Source organism: Brienomyrus brachyistius, chromosome 9 (genome assembly GCF_023856365.1).
Source record: "Brienomyrus brachyistius isolate T26 chromosome 9, BBRACH_0.4, whole genome shotgun sequence".
In the NCBI taxonomy this organism is placed as follows: Eukaryota; Metazoa; Chordata; class Actinopteri; order Osteoglossiformes; family Mormyridae; genus Brienomyrus; species Brienomyrus brachyistius.
Genome location: NC_064541.1, coordinates 7,209,018 through 7,222,135, shown reverse-complemented (window position 1 = coordinate 7,222,135; position 13,118 = coordinate 7,209,018). Strand labels below are relative to the sequence as shown.

Here is a 13,118-nt window from a genome sequence, read left to right as displayed (position 1 = left end):
AACGCCACATCGACTTGGATTTTGTCATATCAATGACTGAGACTTTTGTTAAGTTGTACGCCTCTTTGCTTAATTACGAGGTATGCAGAATTCAATTTCTCCGTATGTAATTATAAATGCCTTCCATTTACATAATTAAAAAAATATATAAAACCTTCATGGCACCTTCATAAGCTCTGTATCATATATGAATATGTAGTGCTAATCATGTCTGCAGACAAGTACTCTAACGTGCAAAATGCAGCTTAAAAATGTCCGTCTTATGTACTTAAGATACGCTACTGACGTTGTGCTGTTCTCAAGCAATGCTAAACTACTTGATCACTTTTCAAAAAATCCACAATCAAGTGATTGCATCAAATCTCTAGCGTTTTCATTGTGCATAACACGTAACTGATTTCGATATATGCATGTTGGTTCCGTCACACACTGACATCATCACCGTGCAAATGATTGTTGTTTAGATAGTTTGACGAGGTGCTATAATAATTCACTGAACAGCTCTTCATTCACTGAACAGGTCGTTCTCATTAACAACCAATTATTAAGAGCTGAGGAAAACAGTGAATAGCTTTTCTGAGAGATCAGTAACAATTCGTCTCCCGAATTTGGCAAATCTTTTTACTGTCCCACACAATCTATGCATTGTTTTGGACTTATTGAGTTGTTCCTGCACATTAGGGTTTCAGATAGATTTAATTCCTTAGATCCCCAGTGGACCATAAAAATAACACGACATAAATGTCACTATTAATAATTTATCAATGATAAAGCATCACCACACTGTTTTAAGTACCTGTCCTAGGTTTATAATCGCAAACACAAGCATTTAAATGTTCTAAAGGGTATTATAGGTCTGTTCGGCTTATTGATCCAGCCTGAGCTAAGGGGATTACGGCCGCTCTTGCGGGAGAATCACTCTGGTTAAGAGCTCCTGCCCTGACCACCATACTCACAGCTGCCCCCTTCTACCTCACCGCCTTTTCGTGTCAGTGAAAACTGAATGTTGATTCACTGCTTGTTAAGGCGTTGGTTTGAAATTTATTTAAATGTAATGCAACGTTTTAAAAAAATGCGCACAAAAAAGTAATTAAAAATGCAGAACATACTAAAACAGAATACAAAACCGCAGGTGCACCTCCTGCTTTGTTTGTTCTGTTCCCTGATAACCATCCAGATACGAGTTTAATTGTGTATCAGATTTGCATGTCTGACAATGAACGCAGGGTGCGCTTCTGGAATTTGCCCAAGTATCACGCTGCGAGTCTCACGGAGCAGAGAGTGAGTCAGAAAGAGCTTGGAGTCAAACGGCACCTCTGGTTTAAACCGGCGACACGACAGTCTGACCTAACACACGGCTCACGATGACATGCAGAGACTATCAGTACTGGGAAAGAGCCTGAGCTGCTACGAAGCTGCCGCTCCTTGGTTAAACGAAGTCCCCAGTACTGTATGAAAAGCGTCACTGAACCTTAACACCCCATATGCGCCCAGTGTGCTAAGCTGTCCTCAGAAATAACGTATCTGACTGAGTGTAATCTATTTTTCATTATTCTTCGTATTAAAAATGCTCTTGTATGAACTATTCATAAAATCGAGAAAAACACTTAAAAGGACAGTTTCGCTCTGGGATGATGCGGGGGGGGGGGGGGGGGGGGCGACTGTGTGCCCCGCTTCTCGGATGGTGTGGTGGGGGTTTCTTTGGGATGATGAGGGAGGGGGCTGCCGACACGGTCTCCTTTTATCGGCACCTCCCTCTCCAGCGTTAGCCCTGTGCAAAGAGTAGGATTCCGGTATATAAGGGCTTCTGCCAGCTTCAACAAGTCGTCCTCATTCAGTTTTTTAAAAAGCAACTTCCCTGACTGTGGGCATCAAGGTCTGTCCTGGAGGTAAGGACCTAAATGTAGCTACATATGTCTTTTTTCCAAATACCCTTTATCTGGACAATGACCACTGTAATCAGACAACTTTGTACATTTAAGATCTAATCAAGCATGGCATTAAGCACCGGCACACGTAAATGTACGGTACTTATAATATAATTACCGTGTTCGCAAATGAAAGTTTAAACTATGAATTTTGAAGAAATTAACTTATTTTCGAAAAGGAGTACGTTATTTTGCTATTTTTCTGTATCGAGTCTGTATTCACCGACCACGTTGCAAATGATATAACGAAACTTAAGATGGTATTTGGTGTGGCTGGGGGTAATCTCTGTTAAGCTTTCATTTTTTATATAATTAAAAATAATCATGAATTCGCATTAGTAAATCCTGTAGCTGACTTATGCCTAGCATGTGAAATAAATAGTATAGCCGCGATTTTATTAGGTAGGCTGCTAAAGTTTTGAATATTTATTTTGAATATTTATTGAATATAAATAAAGACTGAATATTTTTCCCTAAGCAAACAAGATCATAAAAAGATTTAGTTTCTGTTCTCGGTATGTCGATGCTCCGTATCGTATTATCGTGTTGAACCCCCTTTTAGAAGAGCGGGTTACTGATAATAAATATAGGATTTAATCTGATTGAAATTTTAGTGGTTAAGCGTTTTTCTGCGCCTATCGGAGAGAATGTTCACATAAATAAAGAAAAGCAGATGGACCATTGATTATAAACACGTTACTGATATCAGATTACTGATTTGTCCGATGTGTGAATTTAATAACAGCTACCGCGTTCAGTGTTAATTATGTTTTACTATATTAGTTATGTTTAGTTGATGACAGAGGAGTTTCTGCTATGGAAAAGTCAAGTTTACCGGGGGCTTGACTTTTGTTTATGATGGAAGACTGGCATCGGGGTTAAAACACTCAGGGCTATAGCTGGCAGATGATCAGACTTAACGATGCCCGTGGTTGATCCTCCTGCTTCGAGTGCTGTTAACAGTGTTGTAATCAGATGGTGTGGTATAATAATATTTTGTCATTTTTATACTTTGGTAGTCATTCATCTCTTTGTACACACAGAGATTATATTAAAACAATTCGTGCTGTCGTTTAAATCTTCTGTGTTCGCTGATTTTCATTAACAGACATCCGAGTAACTGACATGTAACCCATTTCAACGTAATCAGCCATTAGGAGCAGACAGGGACCGATTTTCTTTATTACTGCCTTTTATAACGTCTCTGCGCCTCTTGTCGCCCCGCGGTGACACGATGACAGTGACAGCCCCTGTGCGCCCCCGCAGCCATGAACAGCAGCATCTGCGTGTGCATGCTGCTGGCCGCCTTGTCCAGCGCCGGGGTCGGACAACCCGCCGGACACCCCGCCCAGGCAGGGGCCGTGTTCGGACCCGCCCCGCAAAGCGAGCCCTCTGTGGCGGGGCGCGGCCGCCAGGTACGCTCGGCGCCGCTGGGCGACTCGCCGAAGGCGTTGGATGAGCCCAGCCTGGGTCAGCTGCTCGCCCAGTATCTCTCAAGGAAAGGTGAGGAACCTCCGCATTGTGGGAAAGCCTTTTGGATATTGTTATATATAGGCATAATTATAGCCCATCGTTATCCGTTTTTATTAGCAACTCCGCCACAGTGGAGAGCATCTTTAATAATAGATAAAGAGGGTGTTCACGAATCCCAGCTCCTTTTCAGCAGCCATCTACTTCCGCACGTCATTCAATTAAGTACTTAAGTAGAAAAAAACGTTCATATGACTAAAAGGACATTGGTACTGAAGTTAATTTTCAAGACGGGTCACCGGTATGTATTAGAATATAGAGAAACGATTAAAGCAGCAAACATGTACAGATAAAACATATTATCCTAAATTTCCTGCCCACCAATCCTCTGAATAGGTGCTGAAAAGCGAGTTTCCAAAGAGACAAGAATAATATCGCACAAGCAAGTAACGCTAAGTGTAGGGAATTCTAGTCGAGCTGGTGAAGGTGGAGCCTTTCTCAGAGAACGATTTAATCTCACAGGAACCACGTAAAAGAGCATCAGTGCTGATATTTAATCCACCTCATTAATCACTGATTTTCCATCTGAGTGACTGACTTATTGGCGCTAAAGTACTGAAAAGTACTGTAACTGTTTCCAAACCTAAAGGAAAGTTTTGAAACGTTATCCATTTAATCTATCAATCAGTTCTTCCAGAACCGTTTCTCCAAGACAGGGTTGTGGCAGTTTATTAATATATTTACTAATCAAAATCATGCATCAAACTACTGCTATAAGCGGTGGGATGCGTGTGTTTGGTGCCACTCGACCGTCACTCACAAGGAACCATCTGCAGCCTCTCCAAGCGTGCCGCGCGGAGTGGATCCGCACAATGGCCTTTTCACGCCCAAAGGAGGCCATTCTTCTGCTGATCATGTCTATCCCACAACATGAGGCTCTCTGTGTGAATGAGCACGTCACTCCCTGATGTGCGGGAACAGACCGAGGCTGATGTTCCATGGCTGTTTCACACGCGTTCATTCACACAGCAGTCTTACTAGACATCATCAGCTTAAACTAAATGTTTATGCATTTTCTTATTGAGAAATGTTTATGAACAGCTTCTCTAACAGCTGAAAATGAGATCTCTGAAATCTACTTTGTCAGTTATCGCTGGATTCTGGAACCACAGCAGAGCCAGAAGGCACATATATATAAAAAAATGACCATGTGACCCAGTGTGTGGTGGGGTAGTTATAGTCCATCGAGATACAGCTTCTGCCTGATTTGATCTGACAAGTGTCTTGGATTGAGTGTTGCTGGTAGAGGAGTGTTTGAAGGATTGGCTGTATTCAGCGATACAACGTATAAGAGTTAGGGCATAACCAACAAGGTTAGACTATAGAAGTCATATAGTATATAAGCGATACAGAGTATAATCAATGTGATATATAAGGGTTAGGGTATATTCCCAATACGTTATATAAGGGATATGGTATATAAGTGATACAGTGTATAACAAAAATGGTATATAAGCAATACAGTATATAATTAAAACAGTTTATAAGTAATATGGTGTATAATTGATATGGTATATAATCAATATGGTATATTAGGGTTAGTATATACAAGTGATACAGTGTATAAGTGGGACAGTGTATAAGTGATATGGTGCAGAAGTGAGACAGTATTTATGGTATATGGTGTAGGATATGATGTCTTACAGGAGCTATTTGTGTCCCAGAGATTTAGTTTCAGTACTAAGAAGCACTAAAGATTACGCCAGCTACTTTGCACAAATTCTCAGTCTTCCCCTGACCATATAATTAACCCCCAGGCTAATTAGCAAATTAAAATCCTTTCCCTTACTCTTGGCCTAATGTGCTGTTCAGACCATGACTGTGCGCGCGCAGCGATGCGTCCCCTTACGACGCCCCGATCATCGTGAAACGCCGAGATTCTAATAAGGCCCCCAGTCTCTCTGCCGGAGATGGGCTCACCGCTAACAAGGGGATTTTTAAAATTCAGAATCTGACCCGTGTCGGCAGGGGGAGATGTGAGGGTTGTCAATTAAGGAGAAAATCGGAAGGCTGGAGAATGAGACGAGGGAGCTCGTCACGTGGTAACGCCTGCTCAGAAATCCAGAGCCCGGAGGCGTGGCGAGAAGACCATGGCTGTATGCCAGAAGATAATATACTCACTGGAGACGCCAACTCGCCTTTAGAGGATCTAGACTCTGGAGCACTTTGTGAATTATTCACGAGAAATTGCAGCTGGGGGGGGGGGGGGGGGGGGGTCTGCCAGCCACTTCTCCTCCTCGCAGATGGAGTTCTGTGCTCCTCTACTAAAGCAGGAGGGGGGTGACAATTAGCCTTGAGACAGCCTGGTTGTGGAAAGGAGGATTTCACACCATCTCCTGTCCTCAGACTGTCACCGGCCTGAGATTGGGCTGAGCAGCGTTCTCCGTTAATAGCAGAAAGCTTGTGGATGTTATGGCAGCTTTACCTGCCAGGGCCCGTGTGGGAGGTGTTCACAGAGGCGGGTACCGCAGCCCCCACGGCCCAGGTTGTTAAGACACCACTTTAGCACAACACAATCCCTCTGATCTCAAAGATGTGTGCCGGCAATCTCCCACGCCCACCTGCACTCCTCTGCTTGTGGGTTTGTCTCAGACCAAAACCATCTCCATCGTCCTTATTCCACGCCTCTTCTTCCTAACTCTGAGGCATCATTAAACGGCACTCACATGCTTGAGGTTTCCTGTAACGGTGTATAGGAGCGATGAGTAGTTGCTTCGTTTTGTCTGTGGTTCTTTCCCAGGATCGATAAAACTACTAAAAACCAAAAGGAACAAGAAGGATCGATGTCGCCTTTGTTTTAAAGCATCAGATCAGCGCGACTCTCGTCATTTTGACTCTGGCGTGAGCATCGGCAGGTTGAGAACGTTAAGGGCCTTATATTACCAGATGCTTCTTTAGTATTGTTTAAAAGCCAGGTGGTCAACAGAGATGAGTCACAGCGAAAAATCGAAACTTTCCTCTGTCAGTAGGTGGGCCCGTGACTTGCACAGGCTTGCAGAGACATGTACTGGGGACAGCAGGCGGCAATGGCCACCAGCAGGGAGCCTCAGGACTGCTTCACCAGCTTTTCTGATACTGTGATGGTCTTTGTCCTCCAGGCCCCAGCCACAGAAGCTCCAAAGCATTCAGCAGAACCACTGGTCCGAGGGTCGGCCACAGAATACAAGACAGAGACTACCTGGGCTGGATGGACTTTGGGCGTCGGAGCGCTGAGGAGTATGAGTACTCGTCATGAGTGCGTTGGTACTCAGAGTACTCTGAGTACTCGGAAAAACAGAGATCACTTTCATCCCACATCCCCAACATCGGAATCCACAACACATTTATCATCAACCCATCCGGTGATCTGTTTGTAGTACTAAGAAGATATACAGACACAACAGAAAAACAATAAGGCTCTTTTGTTTGTTTTCCTTGAGTTTTTACACACTGTTAATTCTACATAGAGATACCACTCTACTGATATTGGACACATATATCAAATATTGTGCTGTGATCAGAGCGATGTTGTGTGTATGAGAATAAATGAGTCCAGCGTGTCAGTCTGGCATTACCCACAAATGCACTATGCATTTATGTTTGGTGTTAATGTTTGCTGCGTCCTGCCAGTGTTGTCTGATGGCCTTGGATATGTGCAAACTTCATTTCCAGTGATAAAAGCCACCCTCCCTCATCACATTTAGTTCACCGAAGAAGCTCACGCCCGCCATGGACACATCGCTGTCTGGCAGACGCATATTGGATCTAGAATGAGTAATATTTGTTTGCGCTGAAGAGCCACAAAGGGAACCTCACATGCTCATTATTTAAACATAACTTCCGAGAAGCATTACAAAGCTGTGCTCATACAGATCGGGAAATGCGGCGAATGTGGTGGGATGTGATTGACTTCAGGAAGAACGTATTGGGTCTGGGATTAGAGACGCGACACCCATGGCTGACAGTGGTGCGGCTTGCCGCCGTTCCCTCAAGTACCATTAGGGGGCAGCATTCATTCGGATAAAATGGCACCTGTGCTCGAAAAACCCAACAAGGCTCCTTCCTATAATAAGAATGTCCATGGAAAAAGTGCTGGTGGCTTCTCAGGAGATCAGCAGCACTAACGATGGTGTCTGATGGAGCGGCAGTAAAAGCAGGATGGAAAGGAGATCGTCTGGTTGGTTAGGTAATTCAGTCCGTGGGATTCCTCTCGTCGTTAAGTCGCCATAAGTCGCCATGTGAGCCACACTATTAAGGTCCAACGCACACACATACACACCAGTACAACCTAGGCTGATACACAACAGAGCCAGATATATTCCTTCCTACACTACAACTGCAGAAGCTACAGATGATTGGACCATGGTTAATTTTTAATAATTCTCATTTTTATATACCATTTTAACTCAAAATTACTTTTTCATAGCTTACCGCTATATCAAGCCAATTAGTTAAAGACTGAGACAGCTGTAAATCAAATCGTTCATCCTCACGCACTCACAAGCACTTCAAAATTCCCCCGAAACAGTTTTTGACGACACAACCTTGCATTGCATTAGAAATGTAAAGGACATTTTATTCGAATGCTATTGCATGTCTCAGTAGGTGGTAATTTGATGTAACCTAAAGCAAACAAAAAAATGCATTGAACCATCTTACTTAAATGACTAAAAAGGCACTCGCTCCTAACCACTAACTTGGGGCTCAGATATGATCTTCTGCCACCTGGTGGTGAAAACTTGCAAGTTTTAATCCACAAAATTCCATCCATCACCATGACCGCTAAAACCCAACTGGGGTCATGGGGGGGACTGGAAACAAGGGGCGTAGGTGGGAATCAACCCTGGTTACCAACACACCACAGGGCACATACACCACTACAGGGCCAATTTAGGCTCGCCAACTGACCTACCCTGCACGCTTTTGAATCGGGGAAGGAAACCGGAGCCCCCAGCCGAAACCCACACGAACACGGGAATGCAAACTCCACACAGACAGGACCCGGGACCCAACCCAGGACCTTTGCGGTGTGAAGCTGCAGCGCTAACCACTGCGCCACCGTGCCACCCGTCCACTAAATCATGGGATCCGTCTGTTCGTGGGAAACCGCTCTGCTCACACACAGAGATACTGATCAAATACAAAAATCCGGAACATTAATCAAAACAGAACCAGGTCATATCAATCTCTTTATTAATAACCTTTTTTTATTTTTTTATTTTTTGCAAAGGACAGCATTTCAAACTCCCGATAGTACAACTCAAAGTTTGGTACCAGTGTGTTTGACATATTTTTTTTTTTCTACTAAAAAGGTAATCAGCTAAACATATGGCATAGTCACCATTTACAATGTACAGGCATCATACTTCCCTTTGTGGAGAACCATGGATGGAGGGCCATTTGAAGCGATGGTGCGCGGTTAGGGACACGTCTGCTGCCATTAAATACATTCGAGAGAAGTTCAAGTTACAGAAACACAAGTGCGCACATAAATGATGCATTTAAGCCGCACAACGGCGGTAAATAAATATGCTTCTCTGCATGGACATCAGCGTGATTGGTGTTGCGCCCCCTGCAGTCACACTCAGGTAAAAACACTAGGGTTGGCACTACATCCTGGGCCAGGGGAGTCGCACCCAAGTCACGCACCGTTCTCATAATAACTTATAAATGGATTCAATGCATACACAGTCGGATTCTCGCTAACCTGTCTGGTCTCCGATCTCTGGGAGGAGGTCACACAGGAGGGAAAATACGACATGAAGTCAATGCTCTTTGACTGCCACTTTTCAAGAAATTCAAGTCTGTTTATCAAGTCGTAAGTGTTTGACCACGACTATCGCACTCACACACAGCGCGGGCAGCATACATTCACTTGAGTAACAGGACACTGCACTAACCATCACTGCTTACAGGGGGGGGGGGGGGGGCTTTAAGGTGCATTAACGGAGGAAGGGGTGCAGTGCACAGTGATGAAGGAGAAAGGACAGCAAAACCCCCAAACAAGCCTGGGGATTCAACGAAAAAAGTGCTTCCGCTGGGCCGGAGTTTCCCTCAACACTCAGCAGCCAGCAAGGACGTCCCTAACGGAACTGTGCTACTTACAGTATGAGCCTGGGGGGGCGCCAGCGAGCCCCTTTACAGTCACAGCGAGTTCATCAACACCTAAGAACACGTTATATGTTGCTATACACTGTACGAGCATGGAAGATTATTTCATATTTACAATTACAAATGAAAAGGCTGTACAAAGTTCTTACAGGCATATGGTTGATCTGTCACTAGAGCAGTCTGTACACACGGCGAGTAAAAGGGTCACCGTGGAAAAGCAGCCAGCAATATTTCCATCCATCCATCCATCACTTGAGGCTGGTCTGTTTGGGCAGCTGGGAGTCCAGCAGCATCTGGGGGCCCTGTGGCCCCGGGCCCTTCATTGCCATGCTGGCTCCAACCATGGCCGGGTAACTGCGGTTGCGCCGGATGCCGGCATTGAGGGCGGGAAGGCCGCCGATGGCGCTGGTTACCACCGGTGGCCCAAAGGGGGCCCCATGCTGGTGCAGCCCCCCGAGGGGTGTCAATAGCGGAGCGGGGGCCATGGCCCCGGGACTGTCCGGATGGGCCACGCCAAAGTGTCGCAATTTGTCCACGAGCTTCAGGTTCTGGATGCTGACGTCCGTCTGGCTCTCGTCGTCCAAGCGGCTCCGAGCATCCGCTTGCACCTCCTTCAAGATAGAGCTGGCTGGACGCGATGCCAGGAAATTGTCGTAAGGGGTGCGAGGGGCGCTGAACTCGAAGGAGGGCGAGGGGGGTGAGGGGAGGGTGGGTTGAGTCTGGCTGGTGGGCGAGTTGGGGGGTGTGGAGGGTAGAGCACGGGGGGTCCTGGCAGAGGTGGCCATGGTGCTGACGTCTGCCCGGTTCCAGCTCTGCGGGTTGTAGACAGCCGCAGAGATGCCCCTCTCCTGTAGGAGGCGCACCAGCCCAAGCGAGGTACTCATGGTCTTAGTGGAGTCCCGCAGGTTGGTGAAGGACTCTGCCAGGCTGAGCCGACGTGGGGTACATGGTGTGGAGGCCGGCGTAGATTTGATACCGCTGGTAATGACGCACGCAGCCGCAGGGCCAGTGTTAAGGCTGCAGGGACAGGAAGTGACACGCGCATTACAACCGGAGGCAGGCAAATCCAGAAAGGAAGTTTCACTTCTAGCAATGTTCACCTTCTCCAGTGAGATATCCAGCTACATGAACGGGGAACTACTTGTGACAGACTTGAGTACAGCTAAAATGTGTAAGAAGAGGAGCTCTCTGTCCCTCTCTCTCTCTTGCTTTTGTTCAATCTGCTCACCTCACCTGTACAGTAAATACAACCAGGCAATTCCATCTCACTCCTATTTATCTGATCTAAATAATAAAATGCCCCATCCGTCCGTCCATCCATCCGTCCGTCCGTCCATCCGTCCGTCCATCCATCCGTCCGTCCATCCATCCATCCATCCATCCACTCTGCGACAGGGAACAACCCAGAATGGGGCACCAACCCATCACAGAAAATGTCCAAATCTTACACCTATTGTAAATCTTACACCTTGTTGCATGTTCAAAGTTAAACAAAAAAAATCTACATGTGCAGAAATACTGCCGTGTATTAAGATAAGTTTACACGTCGCAATGCACAATTACTGTCAGGCTGATCGTGTGACATACAGATCGCGAGTTCTGAGACCAATCACATGCAGTTTTACGGGTTAGTACCGAATCCCACTCACTAAGAAAACGCCTGAACAACAGACAGGTTACACACACACAGGAAGGGTCAGTATTAAGCAAACAAACGTCTGTCCATTTAGAGGGTAATGCCCACCTCCCCCGTTTGGGCAAACTCAGTGCATCCCATTATAAAATGTAAAATGTACACACCGCACGTTCCACACACCCCCCCTCCCCAGCTGACTGACAGGACGTCGCAGGCAAACGCTCTCAAACTCAGGTTTCTCCTTAGTCATTATTCCCCAGAGTCAGAGGGGTCTGGACTCGGGGTCAGGCTGAGTGTCAGTGCACTGTTAGGGCACAGACAGGCTGTTATCTCAGCACATAGCATAGCAGGGGAGGCGGAGGTCACATGACACAGAGGCTCACCCCCAGCAGGGTCAGTGGGCGTGCTTTAAGCCTGCCCTCAGAACAACGTGATACTGTGTAGACTCCTCCTCCTCGTCACATGACCTGGAAAGATCCCCAGAGCGTTCAGACAGTCCCTACAATGCCCCCCCCCCCCCCCCCCCCCAGCAAGACGGAAACACTCCATAGAGCTGGAGGTGGAACTATCAGACAGGACATTTTTCCCCTGTATTTACTATTATAAAATAAGAATTACATTAAAATGTCATTAATGTACTTAGGCAGTGAACATTGCTATTATGAAGCAAGTCCTGATTTGTAGACATGAGCTACTGGTTTGAGAATAATTGTACACGCGCTAATGATAAGCTTTTAAAAGCACATCTCTGTCTCTTTCAGTCCTTCCAGTCTTTCATTTCCCAACGAAGCAATGTTTTCAGGTGTTTCGGAAAAAAAAAAGTACTTGAGATGCATAGATGTGTAAATACTCCATTCTCATCACCATTCAAAGGATAGGAGCGGAAAGAAGGCTGGTACGTCGCCACCTGGTGGAAGCAGTGGGTATGGCTGGAGGTAGGCTGCTCACCTGGGCGTGACCTGCGTCAGCTCATCAGAGGGGTGCATGATGCGGCAGGTGGTGAAGGTGTAGGTGGAGCTCGTGTGGGACATGCATTTGCCGGGGAAATGTACTGCAGAATACGGGCGAGAGGGGGCGCCAGGTCAGCATTTAGCACAGGAGACATGGTACAGATCAGAACACAGCTCAAGAAACAAAGAGAAAAGTTTAAAGCTGCATCAAGCCTGTACTCACAGCAGCATGCGGCTACGAACAAGGAATCCCATTCACAGGGCATCACATTACCATAGCCATAAAACATAGTAAATAAGCACCTGTATAATTTATTCCTGTGGATCATGCTCCCCATGATTTCACTTGCTCTGAATACAGGCAATTATGGCCTTTGACTTGATGCAGATTTACAAGAAGAATTTGTCATTAAAGAGACAGGCAGCCAGATAAAAGCATGAAAGATTAGAGAATGGAGGAATGAGGCTCGTGAGGAGGGCACTGGCTGTGCAGTTAGAGCACCCCTGTTTGAATGGGGCCGCTTTAAAAATAGACTAGGTCATTAGATCCGAGCCCTGGCTGCCAGGTGCCGTGCGGGTCACACACACTCATGCTATCCACTGGGGGGCGCCGCTGCGACCTTCGGGACAGTATCACCACACTGTCACATGAATAATTCCACAGTGCGTCACACCAGCTTCTCTCTATGCATCTGCAGAAGCAACGGTCCGGCCAGGCTGCACATCCCACCGGGCCTTTCGGATGTGGAATTTCATGGCTCTGAATTACAACCCCCTCCCCAAAAAAAGCAGCTGAACTCAAAGCCCCTGATTGGATGTCGATATGGGAAAGAGGCGTGGCTGTTTATAGAGACTGATTACAGTAAAAATGGCAGGAGGAGGGAGCAGGACAGGATGGGGAAACTAAATCTGCAGGTCAAAACGGATTGGAGAGGAAGCAGGACCACCATGTGCTGACAATGAGAACAGCCCCATCAACACTGA

The 13,118-nt window shown here is 46.2% G+C and overlaps 2 protein-coding genes across 3 annotated transcripts in view; one reads left to right on the top strand and one right to left on the bottom strand.

The window, feature by feature from the left end:
• Positions 1-1,775: 1,775 nt before the first annotated feature.
• Positions 1,776-7,019, top strand: LOC125749098 (cholecystokinin-like). Of its 2 annotated transcripts, none has more exons than XM_049025990.1 (3): positions 1,776-1,889; positions 3,195-3,431; positions 6,557-7,019. In XM_049025990.1, exons 2-3 carry the CDS (start codon positions 3,197-3,199, stop codon positions 6,691-6,693), a joined length of 372 nt encoding a protein of 123 aa, XP_048881947.1. In that variant the 5' UTR covers positions 1,776-1,889; positions 3,195-3,196; the 3' UTR covers positions 6,694-7,019. The 2 variants fall into 2 exon arrangements, with proteins under 2 accessions (XP_048881947.1, XP_048881946.1); XM_049025989.1 differs by having other exon boundaries at positions 1,798-1,889; positions 3,170-3,431.
• Positions 7,020-8,613: 1,594 nt separating this feature from the next.
• Positions 8,614-13,118, bottom strand: part of trak1a (trafficking protein, kinesin binding 1a) — a 30,871-nt gene continuing 26,366 nt past the window's right edge. Inside the window, 3 exon segments of the mRNA XM_049026042.1 lie at positions 8,614-9,854; positions 9,857-10,565; positions 12,133-12,235. Of these exon segments, the coding sequence (XP_048881999.1) occupies positions 9,753-9,854; positions 9,857-10,565; positions 12,133-12,235 (914 nt within the window). The 3' untranslated portion in view covers positions 8,614-9,752.